The sequence below is a fragment of the Galleria mellonella genome, unplaced genomic scaffold (assembly GCF_026898425.1).
Source record: "Galleria mellonella isolate WM207_F2 unplaced genomic scaffold, CSIRO_AGI_GalMel_v1 utg57, whole genome shotgun sequence".
Taxonomy (NCBI): Eukaryota; Metazoa; Arthropoda; class Insecta; order Lepidoptera; family Pyralidae; genus Galleria; species Galleria mellonella.
This window is the reverse complement of record NW_026442119.1, coordinates 9,774,465-9,797,619: the sequence shown is the minus strand read 5'-3', so window position 1 is coordinate 9,797,619 and position 23,155 is coordinate 9,774,465. Positions and strand designations below refer to the sequence as shown.

Here is a 23,155-nt window from a genome sequence, read left to right as displayed (position 1 = left end):
ACGAGCGACAACCAAGCATTTAAATATTTTATTACAGTGGGGATAGGGGGAATCTGCCAGTGTTTGCCACGCTTGGCGGGCGGATTGGCAACCGCAGTTAGGCTTTGGAGATGTTTTAAGAGGGACGCTGCTGCCTATCTCTCGCCCTCCCTTAGTCGCCTCTTATGATACCTACAGGAAAGGAAGTGGCCTAATGTTAATGGTAGTAGCCTATTCTATGCCGGACTATATTTTTGTGCCTATGTTTTTTTTTTTTTATTATGTGTATAATATTGTTTCAGAATTCGAAAGAGCTCGTGGGTACCAAATTGAGAGGAAGAACTATGTAGCGGATATATTAGGGAAGAAGCCCCCACCCCCAGATCTAGGAAATTCAACACCAGTGAAACCTATAGGTATGCATAACATGTCATATAGATCACCTCTCAACGAATATGAACAAAATGATTATCAAAGTGATGATGACTGTAAGAGTAATAAAAGATTTGTGAAAAGAGAAAGAATGTCACGGCCTAGAGGGAGAATCACTAGGTGGAACCCCCGGCAAAGGAGTAGAAGCGATATAAGAAGGCAACACAGTTCCAGTCCAAATAGACCGTACGATTATAAGTACGATTACTGACATTAACGTGTAGTGAAACTTTGTATATATGAACCTTTTGATTTTATTGTTGATAAAATCTAGTGATATCAGTAAACAAAACTGTATTTCATACTACATAATATTAAATTTACTCGTGTTATAAGATTTACATAGAATGGATAATGTATAGCATATAATACATAATGTATAATACATTTTAAAAATGTATTATATGAAATTTCATTTTTGGTTGTATTTAATAATTTTATTTGTAGTGAAAATATATACCTAACAAATAATAGAAAAATGTTTTCATTTACATAATTTTGTCTAATAATATAGGTATTAATTATTTTATAAAGTAATATTGCCGATACTAACGTACATAATAATACAATGCAATAGTAATAATAGTTAATAGTTGCATATGCATAGCATGGGTATATGAAATGATTTTTTTACATAGTAGACATTTAAAGTAACTATATCCAATAACATATTTTTAATGTATTCGTTTTTTCGTTTCAAATCTAAAATATAAATGTTATCCACGCATCGATGACATTGTGTCAGGAGTTCAATTTTGAATTCATTTTTTTACTACGATAGGATACGTTATTTTATATCTTTTTCAATTATACACCTATTTTGATAATTCTTTTGGCTGTTGATAAATAGGGTTTATTCCAATTTTGGTCTTGTATTGATTTTGATACAATCGAAGTACTTTTTTATTGCATTAAAATCTTAAAGTTTTGTAATCAAATCTAATTTTGATTGCAGATTGATGGAAAAAAAAAGTTTAATTTATAGTTTCATTATCATTGCAATCTCATATAGCTTATTGTATTTTTTAATATGAATGTTTATTAGAATACTAACTGTGCCCGCGATTTCGTTCGAGTGTACGTACCTTACATTCCATCAAAATTATATTTAATTTTGTACAAAAATATTACACTTATTTCTTACGCTACAAAAAAGTTACCACAAAAACGTCTTACCATTAAAAAGTTAAACTTTCGGTAAATCCAACTAGCAAAATAATGTTATTATAAAAGTTTGTAAAACTAAAAACGTGGTCATACAAAAACTATATTATTGTTAAATATACATTTATTAAGAAACGCTAACACAAAGAGATAAAGTGACAAATAGCCTAACCAGGAATAAAATTAACAACTATCGTTTTTGTATTGTAAGGTCTTTAACCAGTGCGTGTTGCCAGTGACGACTTATGGGACCGAAACATGGTCCTACACGATTGCCCGTATGTAAAAGCTTCAACTTACTCAGCTGGCTATGGAGAGGGCTATGCTCGGAGTCTCTTTGCCTGATAGAATCTGAAACGAAGATATCCGCAAAATAACCAACGTAACTGACATAGTCCGAGGGAGCAAGCTGAAGTGGCAATGGGCTGGTCACATAACTCGAAAAACCGATAGCCTATGGGGAAGAAAGGTTCAAGAACTTTTCTTCGCCGTGGCGACTGCGTACGGACAAACGCGGTGTAGGCCGACCCGAATAATGGCTGAAATGATGATTGGTATCGTATATACTAATAAAGTAATCAATGTACAGTTCTTTAGATAAATTTAATGTACAGTTTTGACTTCCTTATGATTTTGGTAAATGTGATGAAAATGAAGATAAATATAAATTAAATTGTACGTTCTATTTGTACTGATATTTTGTTTGGTTTTTATTTATTAATTTTTTATTTAAATAGCATGCATAAATACATTAAACAATAATTTGTATGATCGATAGTGTAAATATGTATATGTCACACTATTGTTAACAAAAACAAAACGTATTATTTAACAATTTTATACTTTGTGTTCTTTTCTTTAAAATTATCTGTATTTTAAAGTTTACTTATAGTATATATATGCATATTTAGTTATATATTTACCGTACAATGGGTTAGTATCTCGTGTGTCCTGCGCTATAATATAAAAAAAAAAAAAAAAAAATTACACGTACTTCTATGTCTGCTATGAATGTTGGTCCGAAGTTTCACGTAAGAATAAAACACGAACGTGTTGTAGTCTCATAAAAATGCTATCAAAATGTTATGATTTTGGTTTTTCGGAATTGTGACGAACGAACTGTGACTATTAGTATCTGGGCCCGACTTCTATATCACCTGTTTTATGGTGCAAACGAAATTTTGGTGCGAATATTCACCTCGTATTTCTTGAAGTACGTGCTTACTTAAATTATTTTAATTTGTTTTTATTTTTTACTACTTGTTAGTATAGAGTATAAATCAATAAGTATGTATAATAGTTCTCTTCGACTTTGTTGAGATAATTTTTTTTTGTGAAAAGTATTTTTAAAAATAAAAAAATTTCATATTGGTTATTTAGAAACAATAGGAGTGTGGTTTGTAAAGTTATATTTATGTATATGTTGTTTGACTAATAGACCAATATAAAGAGGCGTTCACACAGGTAATTTTTATACAGAGTTAATCTGCAAACCATCGATGGTTTCTGACGTCTAGAATTGACGAAGTGGTATTTTTATCGTTAGCATCAGATAAAATACATTGCAGTAAATAATTTGCTGCTATCATGGTGTCGTAATAAATATTGCCCAGATTTGCAAAATGAATTTGCCAGTGTAAACGTACCTTTATTAGTGAGTATCTTTCATACTGTTAATTTTTACAGAGTTCAAAAGAGATGGTAAAATTAAAAAGTGTATTTTAACAAAGCGTATTTTTATTTTCGTAATTCAGTTACTATCATTATCTACCTCGCTTGACATAGTGTACGTAAAAGACAATGGCATTCATGAGAACGGGTCTAATTATAGTGAAATTGGTGTGCTCACGTAGAATAGATTCCGCGCACGTGCTCGGCGCTATCAGATTGAAGATATCTAAGGTTGCTCGCTCAGTTTTGTGACCACCGCAATCGTAATTTGTTTTAGATGGTAGTAACCTACTACTGCTGTTAGGGTTTCGTGTGACCCGTTGGTGTTTTACATAACTGTGGTGACAATAGAGCATACGGCCCGCCTTATTTACAATAAGCCACAACGCATGTTATGACAGTAACATTCAGAATCACCAGAGGCATGAGTCGTGTGTTGGTGATCCATATAAGGTTGGGATTTGCCGTAGTTAAAAATTGTTTAGGAATTTTTATTAGGAAGGGTAGTTGACGACCCGATTAACTAGCAGGCTTTTGATTTTGGTAACTTTGATGACAATTAATGACATATTTTTCAGTAGGACGTTTTCTAGGATGGGTAGCGCCTATCCTTGCATCTTTGTTTATCACTGTGTTCAGTATTTTACTTCTATTAGGTGCTCGTTCAGAAAACTTCTTGATTGCAAAAATAGGTGAAACAGATTTAGAAAATTCTTAGTTTTTCTAGATTTTGAAAAGGAAGCTGCTTAGATATTTAAAGAATATGTATGATATCGAAAGGCTACGGTAATCTTTTCTCAGAATTCTTCTCTCCTATTCTTTTCTTCATTCCTCCAAACTGATTAGAATGTCAGAGCTGGGTGCTGGCTATAGGGGAATTAAGCATGATATACCAGTCCAAGAGAAAGACAATTTCATTTACCGTTGTAAGTATATCAAGTCACTTTATTACTGTGATGATTTTAGGTTTTCCCATAAGAGGAGGATATTACTACATGTTTAATAACGTCTTATGGGAAAACCTATGTTCAGCAGTAAGACATTAATAGTTTGTTAACATCACAGGGTAACCACTTACCACTAGACGGCCTGTATGTTTGAATGCTCTCTAGTGATAATTGGATTTAAATTTGAGACCAGTGATTAATTGCCTAATATCGATGAACTTTTGTAGTACGTTTTATTATCCTATCCTATTAATATTTTATGAATTTCAAGTTTGCAAAGATGTTTGAATATTTGTTATTCAATCGCACATAAGAGGATGAATAGATTTGAATTAAATTAAATAGAGAGGATAGACCATAACCTGAATCAACACGTAGGATATTTTAACCTAATTTAAGTGGGCAGTGTCGAGGGATACTCTTAGTAAATAATAAATTGGAAGCCCCTCGTATGCGAATCTGATTCACATGTAATAATTAGGGAAAGGCCAACATCAGGTTAAAGATTAAAATCATCAGAGTTATTTTTATACTTATTGTTGACATGTTACTGTAATACGTAGTAAAAATAAATGTAACTCCCTTCTACTTGATTTGACCCATGATTCAGTGTTACGAAATCCTTCGTGAAAGAATTTGTGTTATGCATGATTTTGTATCAAATTAAAATTAGGGAGATATTAGAAAAAGCGGCCTACTTGCGCAATTTGTGCTTCGTGCTGTATGAGCAGTTATTAGGTAGATAGGTTAGTTTGCTTACACAAAATGAACTACGTAATATATTGTGATTATATTAATTTTTCTTCGTCAATATACCTTTTATTGGCAATGCTTACATTTTTTTTTAATTTTCTCATGATGGCCTTTTCAAATTATTTAAAGACAATATTAGACGTTTCTGTTGAAAAAAAAAAATAGAAAATTACTTATACATTTTTTAAATTGCACCTTTAAAGTTTTGAATATATAAGAAAACGGGTAGACAGCGTTATCGTAGAAACACCTACCAATAAGGTTTAGTTTTACATTAAACTGCTTAAATTCTTTTTTTTCTAAAATTTCGATGTAACTACTTTATCAACAAATTTTAGCGTGAGGTTCTAATAGTTTTTGCCATCATTAAATATAAGATAACGATTGTCCAATGCGAAACATTGACGCTTACAAATCGGTCTCTGCAAATAAATCAGCATGGAGATGAGGCCGATAAGTGTCAAGTCCATTTTGACAGGTCCCGATTTCTATGAATCCTCGTGTATTTTATGTAAGCCACCTGACTTATGTCTCTGTGTTTGCTTTGTAATGTTTTCTATATATTTCCAGGGTAAGTGAGCCTCTGTCCGCAGTAATGCTCGAGGTTGTTTCTGATTTATTTCTTGTCGATATATTGGTCGCTTTCTCCGATCGTCGGTGCAGTCGCATTTATTACTCTATTGTTTGCCTCCGGCGGGATTACGAGTGCTTCAGGTAATTTACTTGTAACCACCGCGTATTGTAACTATCGGTTTCTAGCGTTGTTGTCATAATGTATCGCAATATCTTCGAGTGTGGTGTGACCCACTGCGCCAGTATAACATACGATTGTTGCATAGAAATTTTATACACATCCCGTTTGTTCGCCACTTGTACATTAGAAAATCGTATTTAAATTTTCACGACTTTTTTGACGACTTCTTGAATTCTCTCATCGTGATATCCTCTAAATTAGATTAATGAGTACAATGACATAAGACGTATAACGTTTATCTTTCGACCGAAGAAGAGCGTAAATTAACTCCGTTTTGTTACCTCCTAATAAAAGTTAACATCTCAACTGGTATTATCTCATATTTTTGTTTCGAATCTTAACTACCTGGCTTCCGTCAGGGTGTATTTCTTCAGGTCCTTCGGCTTGAGTGACGTAGATCACTATTTAATTTATGTCCATTACTGTGAGGCGTTTCATTTTAATGCGCTCGTTTAGTTCGGTGACAGTGTGTAACGCTTCGGGCGCCACATTGATTGTTATCTGTATCGGCGCTGCCGGTGCGATGGATCCCACTGTCTGTAGGTCAGTTACTTTGTTAACATTTGGTGATCTGTGAAATTGATATCAACTGTTTCAATGTTATTGAATAAATTAGTGGCACTTTTGAAATATGCCCGCTGATCCGTCGGTGGGTCGTTATGGTTTACACTCCTAATTTGTTTAACGGGATGTGTTAATATATTTAAAAGATTATGAAGAGGAAATAGCGTATAGATTTCATATAGTCACACGTTTCACTTATTACATTTATGTATGACTAAATGTATTAAATAATATTTCTTAGTGGCGTTCGTTAATAATATAGTTTACGTTTTATCGGTGAATTGTGATATGAAAGCATTATTTAGGTACTTAAGTATTAGTTTTAAAGAAGTTAGTTTAGTATCGCTCAAAATCGTATTACACTACTGTGTTTATAATGTCATATAAGGCTTTTCAAGTTTAAGTCTGTATTTAACAATAATCGAAGCCTTCTAAGATAAACTGGGTATTCAACTATTGTTCACATCATTTATATAAAAAAATATTTTTAATTTGGCGAAAGAATCACAGAAAATATAAAAATAAATGGCTTTGGAAATATTATGAAAACTTGATATTTATTCGAATGAGCTGCAGATGAAGTGAGAAAATATTAGCTATTATTATTTATTCGGGGTACACACGGTAAAAATATTTTTTTATTATAAAAACAGCCAATGAAAACAAACACACGCCTCTCTTTTGAAAATACTTTTTCGAAATATTTATAATGAATTTATGATGCGTTTCTTTATTACGTACTATAAAATTAAAACTAAAGCGTAATGAATGTAGCTGGAACAATATATAGGGGCATTATTCTTGTGATCCTATTATCAAATCGATAATTCAATCTGGGCCGATATTGTCTGCACGCCTTGGAGGCACAGCGCCACTTCTGAGATGGTAGCCTATTGAATTTAGTAAGTATATGAGAATTATCAGCGTATATTTTTGGATACATGCAACATGTCTCTGTGAGGAATATACATGCATCTTAATATATAAAAATTGTGTTATGACATTCGTCCTCTAGTGCAATCAATAACTAAATAATCAAACAATCGATTTTAATGAAATTTTGTAAATACATGTTTGTTCCAACATGAGAGATAGGATAGATTTTAAACTAATAAGTGAAAAAGAACTCAGTAGGTAAGTTAATTTGGTTATTATAAATAAAAATTATTTAAACTTTATTGTACAAATAAAGGGATACTAAAGGCGGGCAGCAATGTAGCTTCTTAATGATTTTTTAGTAAAGAATAAATTGTCTTTATAATAAATTGCTCATAACTATAAATAATATAAATAAAAGATAATAATCTGTATTATAGAATTGGCTATAATTCCTATTGAATGATGAACAACAATAATAATAAATGTTGTAAGTTTAGCAGAATTACTATCTGTGACAATCTGTGGTAAATATCTGAGAATAAGAACTAGAAAATATGTGATTAGCATTTAACTTAGTTCATTAAAAGACTATGAATATATGTCGCAGTTAAATAACGCGCATCTATCCAACGTTTACATATATTCAGTCAGTTGTTTACATTGTAGTTAAAATATGAAATTTTGTATTTGAATGTTTGCTATTAAACGAATTTAATTTAGTATACGGGGGGAGGGTCTATATGCTAGATTAACATAGAGACTACTTGTTGGTTTAGGACTTACATAACCAAATCCATGAAATATAGCTAGTAATGCATTAAACACGCGCAAAACATAATTTTAACATGTAAAGAATGTCCAAATTACCTATCAATATTGTAATTATAGGCAAAATATAATATTAGAATCGCAGGAATATCCTATCTGTTCTTTACTTAAGCTATGATGAATAAAGCGATTAATAAACTGGATCGATTAAATGTACGAACGAATAAGAACATAAGCTTGGATTTACAGACAATTAAAGGGTTCCGCTGCGGCGGATATCGGTACCTAAATTTGTGACACTGGGTCATGTTTTAATTATAAGTTTTTATTTAGATTGGTTGCCTCTGTATATTGATATATTAATAGTAATTGTAGGCTCTGTTACGGTAGAAATGAAATATAGACATAAGTATTTGAATATCTTTGTGGCTTATTGTTTAGGTGGTTTATGAAATTAATTCTATATATTAGCTGATAATAATCTTTCGAAGGAGATTGAATGTTTCAGAGGAAAATATCTAAATATGTAGGTACGTACATGCGTTTGCATATACTAAATTTGTCAGTCTGGTTGTTTTCAGATGTTTATTGCTTGGTGTATAATTAATATAAGATTATACTAGTTTGAGTACCCGGCAATTGGTGTGATTATATGGGACGCATTGCTTTTACTTATTCCAATATTATTACATATATGTATATATATTTTCCTTACATATATGGATGATATATTACGAACTTTTGTAGTAGTTTTTCCGTGGTGCTAGAACACACATATAGACAGACTGACGGACAATTCCAAAAACGATTGTTTGTCTTTTATCGCGTAGTTACAAATTTATTATAACACCTTTTAAAATACATTTCTCTATAAGATTCTTGAAAATAATACAAGTATTATTAAATTTTGAACATTAAATAGTAATAGAAAGAAATCAGTTCTCAATCAATCTCAATCAGAATTCAGAAAAATATTGTTAAAAAAAGAGAAAAAGAGCAATAGTATTTTACTATTTCAACTTGAACAAGTATTTGAAAAGTTTCAAAACTGTATGAAAACTGGTATTAGAAAATAAGTCGAATTGTTAAAAAATATAATAGTATATAGATAACAATATAATAAACATAGACATAGTAGTAAACAGGTAACTGGTAGTAGTTCGTATAATGAAATAAACAATTTTGATTACTTTTATGGAGTTCTCGTTGGTTGGCCGCAACGATTACTTACCAACTAATTAATAGAGCTTTACGACTTTTGATTTTTAGATAAGATAAATCTGGTAATATAATCTGTAAAGAGTTTCACTGTCATCTTATAAGGCCTATTATCAAGCATTTAGAGGAAAGCTGTAAGACATTCATTGAAACATTAATTCATTCAAGTTGTAATAATATATTATGTCAATCATACGTAAATAAAAGTTCTTCTCTGAACTTAAAAGGTAATGACTCAACCAATACGTATTTCATTTGTATTGTAGTTACAATCCATGTGATTTCGGCATAGAATAGGTCATCCCTTCTTTTCCTGTGGGTGTCGTAAGAGGTGATTAAAGAAACTTAATGACAGAGGGATGGGCAGCAGCGTCCTCCTTAAAACATCTCTATTACTGGCAATACTCCCCTTATGGGTAAGGCTTATGTTCAGCAATGGACAGTTAACGGCTGAAACGATGATGCCGATAGTTACAATCTATTTTAAAAATATATAAATAATTATTTTTATTTATTTATTTATTCATTAGTATAAATATGTGTATATGGCGGACTTAATGCTAAAAGCATGCATTCTCTCCCAGTTAACCATAGGGAAATGTCAGAATACTCGAATGCGGTACTAGTAATTATTGATGTACATACATACTAAAATTACATATAAACGAATAAATATATATAAATAACAAATATACTTACACATATATGACATATACTATATTATTTACACGAAATTGAGTATAAAATAATTAATAATAAATATTTTCAAATAGTATATTATAAAAGCGAAAGTTTGTGAAGATGTTGTACTTAAATGATTTGAATAAAATGTGGCACACGGGTAGGTTATTATATCCTAACTTAATACATATATAGGAAATATCCTTTCCTATCAATATATATATAATTATATGGGGGAGGCCAATGCCCAGCAGTGGACCGATAATGATTGAAATGATGATGATACTGTCGATAGAGTCACAAGGATAAAGTTGTGGGATATAGCTAGTTAATAATAAATTAAATGATTCTCATTGATCACCTCAGTTTCTTATCAGTATTTCTTGACTGAAATTACTTTTCGAACTACTGACAGAATTGACTTTTTTCGTATTGTATACGGTTATCGTAGAATATTGAGTTTTGATAAAAATAAGGAAGATATTTTTTATAGCTTCGTCCACAAAACCGATTCCGTCGTCCTCTGCAGCAACGGAATCGTGGTCGATCGTAGTCAAAGGAGGGCGAGCTGATCAACGTACCGGCGAAATGAGCGATTCGGGACGGTATGACACTTTATCCCCTTAGCAATGGCAACGATTGTATCAGTAGATTCGTTGCCAATCGTCTACAAGATTGATTATTTACACATATAATTCTGTAGTTAGATTATTGTGATTGTTACTAATTAAGATTGTTATTTGTGGTCCGATATGTAATTCACTTGCTAATACTTTTTGGTTGCATGTTTGTGAAAGTTTGTTACGGAATGGTAACTTACCTACGAATCCTATATCCTTCATGCTGACAAAACCACAGGATAGAAGTAATCAAATTAATATTGATGGTTGCATTTATCTATAATATTATATACTATTATACTATGTACTATTCAGTTTCGAGGATGAACTCTAGTGGTATGCGGACACACGCGTTTAATAAATATTCATATTGTTTGTATTAATTTGTTACAGCTATAACAAGAAGTGTTTTTTTTAAATATATACACTTATTTCAAGCATCGTGCACATAGTAAATTATATAGGAAATATTGTTATTCAATTAATTATAATTTCTTATATTTTTTTTAATGGATGATAATAGAATGGTAACTCCGTCTGCGCTATCGGTATACACCGGCGGGGCATCAGTGAGCGATGATAAGTGAAAATGAAAGAGCAGGTCAGTTAGTCTATCGTAATAAATACACCTGGAATTTAGCACGATGGTCCAGGTGGAGCTCGACCTGTTAGGATAATATCCGTTATACTCGTGAACGGGTGCTGCTTGTGGAGACTGGTCTGTTTGGGTTACAGGGTTATAAACACTGATTAGACTATTCGCATTTGCAATGGCACATGCTGATGGTCACTCTATTCTCCCAAATTTGAATTTAATAAGGAATCTATGTTATTGTAAACAAATATAAAATTTATTTGAAAAGAATACCAGCTGAGTTTCTTGTCAGTTCTTCTCATCTCGAAATCATTCTGAACTGACGGTAGATTTGACATAAGAGTCTATAATAGACCTACATGAATAAAGATATTTTGAATTTGAATTTTGAATTTATATTGCTAACAATGAGACTGGTAGTTCGCATTACTAACAATCTCTTCCCTCCAATAATGTCTTATTAGATGGAATGTAATAGAAAGCACTATTAATTGGTATGGTGATAGAAATTTTACTTGTAAAGGGTATGATACCTAGAATAAGAGGCATGGTGTTGTAATTTAAATGGTGGAATACTGTATAAAAGTCGTTAACGTGGGTGGGTGGGTGGTGTCCCATTCGTGTTCTTGTCGTGTAGCAGCTTTTTTGCATGGCTTTGTTGCGGAATATGGCAGTGAAATTACAGGGTACGAAAGCATAACATCGTAGTCCTTAGGAATGATCTGAGAGGTATCATGCGCATTATGATGTATTCTGTAAAGTCCATGGTGCTATTCATGTCTATAAGCGACGGTTACACCTATCCATCTGGTAGGCCGTTTGGGCAGCTTGTTTGCCGACGTAAAAATCCAAAGATTGTTAATATGAAGCAGGTAATAAATATATATGGAAAGTTATGTAAATTTTCATAGAATAATCCTAGAGAGTAATATTTCTTCTCGTAATGAATTTAAATTTTCGCTTGTATTATTCTACTAAAGTTTGTAAAGGTGTTTGGATATTAACGTGTTTGTTACTTAATCTTTTTTCAAGAAATTGGATTTGGGTGAAATATTTAGACCATATCCTAGATTAATTATATTTCACGCAGGCAAAGCCACGTCATACAGCGAGTATAAAATACAACTATATATACAGCTAGAGTAGTAAATCTCTGTTTCTGGGTTAGTTTTTATGGAAAAACTATTCTAGAAACAACGAAACAACGAAAATTTAATTAACTTATCGTGTTAACATTAGTTAAATTCGTTTGTTAAATTCTTCTTGTTTATTTATATATAAATAAAATTATTTTTGATTCGAGCATTGAATCTGTGTTCGTCAATTTTGTCAACATTATTCTGTACTATTTTAAGTACTATATCTGTTGCGAACTCCTTAGTTATTTTTAAAGGTTTTTATTTTTATTGTATTTTTATACTTTTGTTTCCACCAATTGTCACTTTTTGCTCTTTGCTGTCGTAGTCTATCTTTCGTAGTTTTCTGTATTATAGTTATTTTCCTTTAAACATCCATTGTTTGATTACATCATATATATCAATATACAGTCCATAATATCGACCACAATATCTCCTACAATAGGTATAGTTTCATTCGGTTCTAAAAAATCTCGATACTATATTTGAATATCATCCAAGAGAGTTCGAGTCGATCTCATGTCATAAGTAGGTACATGTATGAGCATTTCTTAAAATTATTCCTTATCAATGTGACATCAAACCGGTCAAGCTAGATTTATAGTAAAAAGAAAAGTGTAAAGTATCATGTACGTTATGCTTCAATAATTTGTCCCTTATATCGTAGTTATGTTATCTTAACGTGAAGTAATATCGATAGTGCGACAGGAAGCGATTTATTAAAATTTGATCGCTTGATCAGAGTGGGTAAAGCCTTTGTTAGGATTGGATAGGATATCAAACTTGTTATGATTTTACTTTCATTAAAATAAAACACTTTCCTGTATTTTTTTTTTTTGTAGAGACAATGTTTTAAATGCAGGGTTTTGATTGTAGCTTTTGATCGTTGTTTTACATTGTCTTCTGGATTCGGAATATTTATTAAGATTAATTTAAATAGTAGATATTTATTACTATATCCTTTTAAACGACTTTTAAAAGTAGAAAGATTTCTAATTGTCTGTATCATGTAGTGGTAATTTTATACGATTATTTCGTTAATTATGAATTAATTTCGATAATTCTAATCCCAATCGACCGATCTGTTCACTGTTAAGAAAAAAGATAGTTAAACCTTCCGGAAAACATTTTGACTCTTTTGGCTTCTATTGCCTCCTATTCTTTTTTATAAATATCGTTTATATAATATAAAGGCATAGTCACTAAAATATTTATAATTTTTTTTATAAATGTCATTTTTAGATATCTTTATGAATTTATTATATTGATAAGACAAGTGCAGTTTTCTTCGTAAATTTTTGTAAATGGTACTTTATCGGGATTTTTATGTGCATCATTAGTTAGAGCTCATGATTTTTGTTCCCGCAAGAGTCATGACATCCGAATATTGATACGTAAATGAGATTATGTATATAAATGTAATAATGCTACTACACAACAAGGTCAACGATAATAAGTTGTACTATTATAAGGATCTAAGATGTAGATTGTTTGCATGCAAGTTGTATCGAAATTGGACCAGCCATATATATACATAAACTATAAAATACTATTGTGTTATGTAAATTTGTTTTAACGTGTAAAGATATTATTGTCAATACATTAAAACTTTATTAAATAGGGCTCATCCGGGAGTTGAACCCGGGACCACTTACACCCGAAGCAAGTATCATACTACTAGACCAATGAGCCGATATGATACATATACAAAATAGGTATTGTTCATAGAAGAATCTATTTAAATATAGATTCTATTATTTTAATGTAGTCTCAATATTCTTTCTCTTTAAAAATTGTGCGCCCTTATGTTGATCCAGTTCTTGATTATTTATTCAACATTTAATAGTATTGTTTGTTAAAGACAGTGATTCAATGAATTTGATTCTTTTGTTATAATTTTTATTTCATCATCATTATATCAGCTTTTAACTGTCCACTGCTGAACATAAGCCTCCCCCTTAGGGGAGTTTTGCCAATAATTGCCACGCTTGGCAACCGCAGTTAGGCTTAGGAGATGTTTTAAGAGGCATGCTGCTGTCCATCCCTCGTCCTTCCTTAACCACCTCTTACGACACCCATGGGAAAGGAAGGGGTGATCTACTCTATGCCGGGACCACACAGTCGAATTTTTATTTACAAGAAATAAATTAATAAAAACATGAGAATGTAAATGTATTTACTTAAAGAAAAATCTTTTAAATCCATAAAAAGTTGATATAACTTCAATACTTCTATGTAATTTAAATCAATAATCAATAAAATAATTTTAACTTTCCCAATACTGATGGTACAATACAAAATATTCGTCACAAAAACTAGTTTCCTTACAAATATGGCTCGTTTTAATCTGTTAATCTTATTAATAGACTTGTAAATACGGTATACATTTCAACAGGTCAAATAAAGCATTTCTCATACAGTTGTCGTGAACCCCAGATAAGTATAATGTATAGGTAATTAGGCAGTAATATATTGAGCTTCGATGTTTTCTTTGGCTCATTAATGGAACATCATTCTTGCTTTACGGATTTTAGTCGGACCGTTTTTTATTTATGCGCTATTTGTTATTATGTGGTAGGAACGCATGGCAGTGTGTTTGGTTTCTCACACATATCTTAGAATTTTATGTTTCTACAAGTGTTTAATACTGTGTTTGTTTTTTTAATTTAATTTTATTAATAAAATATGTCTAATTAAATTGGTATTATGACAGTTTTCATGAAAACTTTCAGAGGGAAATTTTGACAAAAGATGTCGGGTTAGGTACTTCTGTCCCACTTGTGTTTCTATACTGAAGCAGCTGTGCTTTCATAGCTGTAATTTGGTTTGATGAGTGAGATATGGCAATGAAATTACATGGTACGGAGGTATAACACCGTCCTCCGTAGGAATGACAACACATGAACAATACGGTATGACAGTGTATTATGTGATGTACATGGTGTTTTCCATGTCTACAAATGACGATTACTACTTTCCATTGTATCCCCATTGATGTCACTATGTTTGCCATTCTAAGTATCATAAAAAATTGGTTTTATTTATTTATTCTTTATTGACTACATTACAAAAAATGTGTGGTACAAAAGGCTGATTTAATGCTAAACAGCATTCTGTCCCAGTCAATCTTTGGCAAAACATAAATGTAATTTTGCAGTAAAAAATTGAAAATTATTGTAGACAAACAGTTACAGACGTATTCATATTGACTTACAAATTATAACATATACAATGGAGAACCACTGAACGTTATGATCATATAAATATACATACATGAATACATTAAACAAATATTACTTATATATACAAATATATATTATAAAACATACATACAAATATAAATATATATACATATACGATTATACCAATAAACAACAATAGAGATCAAAGGTGATGATGATGAAGATGATGAACTGCTTTCACAGCTTCTTTAAAATATATTCATAGACTTTTTTAAATATCAATTTGTTAGATACTTGCTTATGTTAATAGGTAGCGTATTCCAGAAACGTTAGGCCTCAAGAGTGAAGATCTTTAGACTAAATGGAATAAGTTAAAGGACTTAAGAACTCTTGCTCCTGTCTCTTCACCCATGGCACTCCTCTTGAGATTCCACTCTTTAGAATAAAAGTGAATATACACATAGTATATAACACATATAGTTTATATATGCACCACAACTGCAATTTCATTTGCACAATAGAGTAATTAACATATGTTTTAATTAATAGAAGCAGTATTATAGTTTTAAGATCTTAAATGTATTTACAATTACAAGTCGTATTTAAAAATTTCTTTTTACATTTGATAGTTTATTTCTTGAGAAAGACAATAAATAGGCTATTCAAAATTACTATACGATTTCGAGCAAATCTGCATACAGCGTGTCGTTTTTTATAGTAAAAATAAATAATTCAAACGATTAAAGCTTCATGCCAGTGATATTGACCGTCACATGATAAACAAATCTTAATTCCCAACATACGTTCCATATTTCAAGTGTTTGTACTTGCGCAATCCACTCAAAGAAGTGGGCTAATTAAGTCACATGTGTTTTATAAAATGGGGCCCGTCCGGGACTTGAACCCGGGACCTCTCACACCCAAAGCGAGAATCATACCGCTAGACCAACGAGCCGCTTGACAGTAACTTATAAAAGAAAATTTTGTAGTAAGGAGTAAATTTTACATACAGTTGTGTAAATAGAGTAATAGTACATATTACTGCAGCGGCCAGGAACTGAGGCATTGATGGAAGAACGTACAAATGTGGGCCGAGGCGTAGCCGAGGCACTCATACCTGAGTCCATGTCTTAAATTTTTTAATCAGGAGATTCGGGGTCTTTCCAGTCTGCGGCAACCTTGTTTCTACACTAGAATACGTCTATTCTAACAGTTGTCGGTACTACTATAGGTGTAACTAAGTTATTTATTGCCTTTTCAGTTTGCAAATTCTTTGAGCTATGTCAGTAATGTTAGTCCTCTGGTGAAATAATTTATTCATTATTTTGATTATTTGCATTTTAAAGAAAGTATGTATTATTTTCAAATTACTATAGACATGATGAAGCAAATTATGTCTTTTCACTTGTTGACGAGCGAAACTCCCACGATACTTTACTAGTCTCAAAGAGCCATTTTAGATTTCATCACTATTCTTTGAAATGGTCTCTAAATGTTTATATTTAGAGTATATTTTTGTGTGTTGTCGTCTCCTACAATGGCACCACATACTCGACGATGTATTAAACAGTTTGCGGTGTTTTCGAATCAAAGTGATCAGTTACGTAGCGGTGACCGCACGTTTACGATCCATGGCGCGAATTGGATGGCGGAACATCACAAACAGATTATTCCACATAAACTCCATCTCGTGATATGACTTTTGAACGAACGACGCACGACGAGTAGAACCGAGCTTCTTTATTAGTTTTGTCCAACGGTACTTTCCAACGTATTGTACAATATTTTATTGTAAAAATAATAATTGGATTAACTTATGTTTATTTTGTTATCAAGTTTAAAATTTACAAAATTTTTGAAAAAATATTTTTTTTTAATTCAACTTAGAATAGCAAACAAGCTGACGGCCCACCTGATAGAAAGTGGTAACCGTCGCCTATAGACATGAGCAGTACCATGGACATAACAGAGAATACTGTTTAGCCCATGATACTCCCCATGCGTTGCGATTCCTGAGGACTCAGGTGTTATTCCTCTGTACCCAGTAAATTCACGCCATATCCCACCCTTTAAATCGAAACACAGCCATGCAAACACAACTGCTTCACGGTAGAAACACATAAATACATAAACACATAAAATAGTATGCTATAATGGTGTAAAAATATACAGCTGTGTCTTTAATGATTTTTTCTTTAAATGTAAGGAATAATATGTTAATTTGAAATAATTCGTCTTGAATATACACCTTATCAATTGGTACCATCCAAGTAGAAAGTATTTTTTAGATATATTCTTGATATATCGATTCCCGGATCAAGCAAGCTTTTTAAATATTCTTATTTCTTAAAAATGAACCGAGATTTTGCTGTGTAAAATCCAACATACAAATATTAATCGACCCTATCAATAGAATTACAAAAAGAATTATTAAAATCTATACAGATTTGGCTACGATTTCTTGTGAAAGCTGTTATCCTAAAAGCCTTTATTTTTAATATCAAAGTAAGCTGTTACTAAACCTAAACAAACACTGCCGACTCATTTCATCAGATCGTAAGCACCGGGCGGAAAGACGGCAATTTTGGCAAAGCTTCGAGTTGCAGACATGCACATGCACCGCCGACGGAACCCCAAATTGCTACCGAGACGTATCCGACTATCGTATCTCATAATATTCCTACGTCTAGTAGGATGTTGCGGTTATTTTAAAGTTTTGGTGCTATACTTTATTTCCTAAATTAATTAAAAACGCAAAAATAAACAGTACAATCCTGTCCATGTGTCTTTTATAGAGTAACCAGGGAGAATTGAGTGCTAAAGATCTCTGTCTTTACATACGTCTAAAGTTTTATCCATTTACATAATTCTTTTCACGTATACACACCGGTTTCTGAAACTTTTGCTTCCTTCATTAATAAGTATATATACGTATTATATATATAGTCTACGACCGTAATAATATTTTTTACAAAACATATTGCTTTTATTTATTTTTCAATTTTAAAGAACCTGACAGTTCTACCAATAGAAATACATTATAGAATATATCGATGGAGCAGTATATTCTACGAAGATATACTAAAGAATATACTGTTATGATCATATGTCTGCCATGACTGTCACTTTTAAGGACAACAGGATTAAAAAATATTTAAATATTTAAATAAATTCTCATACAATTGTAATCTTAAATTTAAGCATCGGTCACTTGATGAGCTACATCAAGGGGTAGATCATAAATAACGTCGATCGATTTTCGTGATTTGTTATTTTTGTTATAGTCTTCTTAATATTTTATCTTCAAAAACTCTCGAATTCCAAATCTAATTAAAATCCTATTAGCTTTTTAAAAGGAAAATCTCATCAAACATCCTGATTAAAAAAAAATGTAGATCCTGTTCAGATTAAATTTGGTAAAAAAAATTATAAATAATAATTTTTAGCTAGACGTTTTGGAGTAAACCCAGTACGTGCTAAGACCAGTAACAGTTTAACAGTGTATCGTGTAATTGTCATGACGACATATTCGCGAGTTTTATTGCCCATATCAACTTCGTTTGCATTGTTACACATGATATTATGGAACTATATTATATTATTTGTTATTCATTTCTGGCATTACGACTTTAAGTTTTTTAATTTGTACATTTCTAGTTATTAACGTAAGTAATTTGCTAACTTTGAAGCAAATTACAATTGGAGGAGTCTCTGAACTAGATTTATATTTTTATGTAGTCAATAATTCAAAACAGAGTATATTATTGTTAATTGTTTCAATCGCTGAGGTACTCCATTATTGATATTATATCAATTTTGTTATACTTATATAATATTATTATACTGGAATAGACTCTTAATTTTCGTAGCAAATTGTTGTTTTTTAGTATTTTAAGGTCCTGTTTTATGGTTTGATGGAAAATCGCAACTGTCAAAATTATGCATTACTCAATATAATATTTCTAGGGCATTACAGAGAACGCTGTGATATCCATATTTTTCACATTAACATTTGGGGTTGGCAGAGTATGTTTTCAACGATCAGATCACCTATCAGTCTTTATTTATATTTCATATTACAATCTATCCAACTTTCCCTTCCCACCTTTCTCTCACAATGAAATATAGACACGAAAGTCCATTTTCGTAACACAATATGCGTTTTGACGATTATTTACAGTCGCGCTATAAAATTGAATGTATGCAAATGACACGGGGAACAATTCTTCACAGATTCATCTCGCGCTCCTCCTGGAATGAGTACAAAGCTTTGGGCCGCTAAAATGACTTATTTTGTACCCATACTATTAATATTAATCCCACTAAAGTTATAAACTGGTTGTATTCCGTGACATGTATGTACGATTAGCCTTTAACTTCTCAACTAAAATAACTTCCTCAAGAAATGAGCTATCAAATGCAAAACATATTTTACACTTCCGACGGGTAAGTAGATAGTTGTAGCGTATTTAAACAAACAAACTTCCGATTTATAATATTAGTATAGATATGAAATTTTGGATGATTGCATATTTGTTACTTATCACGCTTAAATGGATGACCGGATAGGAACACAGGAAATCTACTAATTTACACGAGCAGAACAACGAGATATAAGAAATATTATAAGTGTTAGTTTGTTATATTTGAATATGTGTGACTTGATTATGCTTGAGTAGATGAACATATTTGAATTAAATTTAGTATAAAAATAGACCATCTTCTAGATTAACATATAGGATAACTTTTATTCTAATTACAGATAGCTTTCAATCGACTTCAAAAAGAAGGAAGTTTTAATTTGGCTGTATCTTTTTATGTTTGTTTTCTCAAACCTCCGTCAGTTTTTTTTAATGGGTGATAACGCAATAGTAATAACGGTATGTTATTACTATTGCGTTATCAGCGCAGGCGGGGTTCCAGTGATAGATGATAGATGACGATGAATGCAGGTCAGTTAGCCCATCGTGAAGAATTCCACGAGAAGTAACCACGATGGTTTCTAGGAGGAACCACATGGAGGTCGACCTGATTAGTAACATTGCTAGCATTGGGGCTGTTAAGTCCCATCGCTAACAATATCTTTCCCCTCTACACCCGTCAGTTATAAACCGAATTGGAAAATTTTTTTTTAATCTGAAAGGAAATTTTTCTGATTAATATAGAAATTTTATCTAAATTGGTTCAGTAGTTTAGTTTTGAAATCAAAATAACTGATTTTGCCATCATTAAAGTTTTTGTGAAACATTAATCTTTGATTATTAATGTATACTTTATTAATATTTTATTATTAACTAGCGGCCCGTCCCGGCTACGCAAGGGTGGATATTTTTACATTTTAAAAAGTGGCCATTAAGGTTGCACACGCGACGGATGTTTAAAAATGGAGTAATTTCTCTCGTTTTCTTAATATTTCCCTTTACTGCTCTGCTCCTATTGATCGTAGCGTGATGAAAAGTATAGGTATAAGATACTATAACCTGCCCAGGAGTATGAAGAATAATTGTACCAAGTTTCGTTAAAATCCGTCGAGTAGTTTTTAGTAGACAGACAGATAAAAATTTTACTGATTGCATTTTTGGCATCAGTATCGATTACTAATCACTCCTTGATTTTGGAAATATATTTCATGTACAGAATTGATCTCTCTACAGATTCATTATAAGTATAGATAGATAGATATAGATAACGTAACTAAGCTTCTACATACGTTTAATAGACAAATACTATATAGATTTTGTATGTTTGTTTAACATTAAGTTTATGGTTAAAGTAAATTTTTAGCGCTCCAAGTTTTAACTTCGTGATGGCGCATACAAAACGCGATTAGCAACAACTTACAACTTTAAGAATGTGAGGTCACATTGTTTTCTTATATTTAAGCCCATTTTCTTGGTAATAAAGTGGCACGCAACGTTGTAGGTAGGTTTTATAGTGTGAAAATCGTGTAATGAGCGCTCTCTAATGTTGGTTTATAAGCGATTTCTAAAAATAGAGGTTTTGAATTGGCTTTTATTTTTTTTATGACTTTGTTATGCCATTAAATCATCGAATTTGAAGGATTATAAAAATTCATTTTACAGTTGACAAGGTTGGTCTAATATTAGTTTTCTAATGATTAAAGCTGCTGTTTTTCTTTGCGGAGCAAAAAGTTGCTACTTTAAAAGATAGAGATAAAATTTTGAGGTATATGGAGTATTTTCACAGAAATTCTACAAATAACTACCCCAAGAGTCGAAGAGGGCATAAATTGTCATAGGTTTTTTCAGTGGGTAATATTGGAATGTTAACTGGCGGAGCACCAATGAGGGATGATAGGTGACTATGAAAGCAGGCCAATTAGCCTATGATGACAAATTCCACAAGAATCAACGGCGATGGTTTTCAGGGGGAACCGCGTGGAGATCAACCTGATATACCTTATCAGCTGACAATGGGACTATTAGATTCCCAGTATTAACAATGTCTTTCCCACGGGATGTATATTAGGATGAAGCAAGCCTTATCGTGAAATAATCACGATGGTCTTCAGGGAGGCCCACCGAATACAGTATAGGGTTAACGATGGGGTTACTAACCTCCATTACTGATAATCCTTTCTCATTGCCATTAGGTTGAAAATGGCAGTACGCGAAACTACCAACGGTGGTTGCGCAAAATAAACCAGGACCAAGTAGTAAACCAATTTATATCGGGTGACTTTCTATCGAGTTCGATGTACGGAGTGCTCCAGTGATGAAATGTCGATTTATAATCTGTTTTCACCATAAAGCATGTCGTCGCTGGTTTTATGTGTTTTCACAACGCCATTCTGTGAATGTGGAAATTTAATATTGAGCTTGTTATTCGAAAATCGCAAATCTCTAAATCTGTATTGTGCGATATCATTGTTATGGTTTAGGTGTTTACGTTACTAAATAGATATTGTATCAATAATTTTATTCTATAGATATTATATTAGTATTCATACTAATATTATGGAGGTGAATTTGTTTTTTAATTCCAAATCTTTTGACGTCTTAACCAATCAACCAAATATCATGAAATATGTCAGTCTTACGATTATGTTAATTTATTATTGACTAGCTATATCTTACGGATATGCTTGTGTAGATCAGGTTTAAAAGTGTCGTGAAAGTATTAAAGTTGGAGTCATGGGTTGTTATAGTGATAATGATGATAATCAAGGTAATGGATATTTAATTGACAACTATGTTTTTTTAAAGGTGAAATGGAAGGGTAATTTCATCTGAACAATAACGATGATTTTGAGGAGAAAACGACTGGAGGTCGATCTGTCAGGATGTATTGGTAATTTGACACGAATGGGGGCGCTAGTCTCTTATACTAACGGTCTTATTCTTTCACTATATGAACATTAGCTATTTATAGTTATTATAAGCAGCTTAAAAACACCTAGTATGCCCTTTATTCGTTCCTGTATAATTAAATTTAATAGGTAAGTACAGACGTCGGCGCCTGTGTTTGTCTGCAGTCGCGATGTATGTACCTAAGTAAAAAAAATCTACCTGAAGTCAGTATTTCTGAGAATGTGAAATTGTAAACGCAAACAAACCGGTGGTTTGTTCTACTGGTCGCCCGACTGACGGGATTCACTGCTTACTCGTAACTGATATATATATTCTTATTTTTAACATGTATTTACTCCTAAGTGTATTTTTTATAATAAATTTATGAACTTGTTTTCTTTATATGTTATAGTGAATGATTGAATGGAAACTCTTTATTCTTCTCTTTAAAGAATGATACAGATTATAAAGAATTACAATAGGTACACAAATAAAATAAATA

The 23,155-nt window shown here is 31.9% G+C and overlaps 1 protein-coding gene and 2 non-coding genes across 6 annotated transcripts in view; 1 reads left to right on the top strand and 2 right to left on the bottom strand.

Annotated features, from left to right (window-relative positions):
* LOC113509604 (RNA/RNP complex-1-interacting phosphatase) overlaps positions 1-23,155 on the top strand; it is a 100,193-nt gene that overhangs the window by 69,727 nt on the left and 7,311 nt on the right. Inside the window, exons 8-9 of one of the 4 annotated variants that reach the window (XM_031910916.2) lie at positions 282-395; positions 10,304-10,415. In XM_031910916.2, coding sequence (XP_031766776.1) covers positions 282-395; positions 10,304-10,415 — 226 coding nt within the window. Of the gene's footprint in view, positions 1-281; positions 3,305-10,303; positions 10,416-23,155 lie in introns of those variants that run through there. The other 3 variants (XM_052899224.1, XM_026892963.3, XM_026892962.3) reach the window with 3 other exon arrangements.
* Trnap-ugg (transfer RNA proline (anticodon UGG)) lies at positions 13,782-13,853 on the bottom strand. Its single transcript has one exon. It is a non-coding gene; the product is annotated as a tRNA-Pro (tRNA).
* On the bottom strand, positions 16,227-16,298 carry Trnap-ugg (transfer RNA proline (anticodon UGG)). Its single transcript has one exon. It is a non-coding gene; the product is annotated as a tRNA-Pro (tRNA).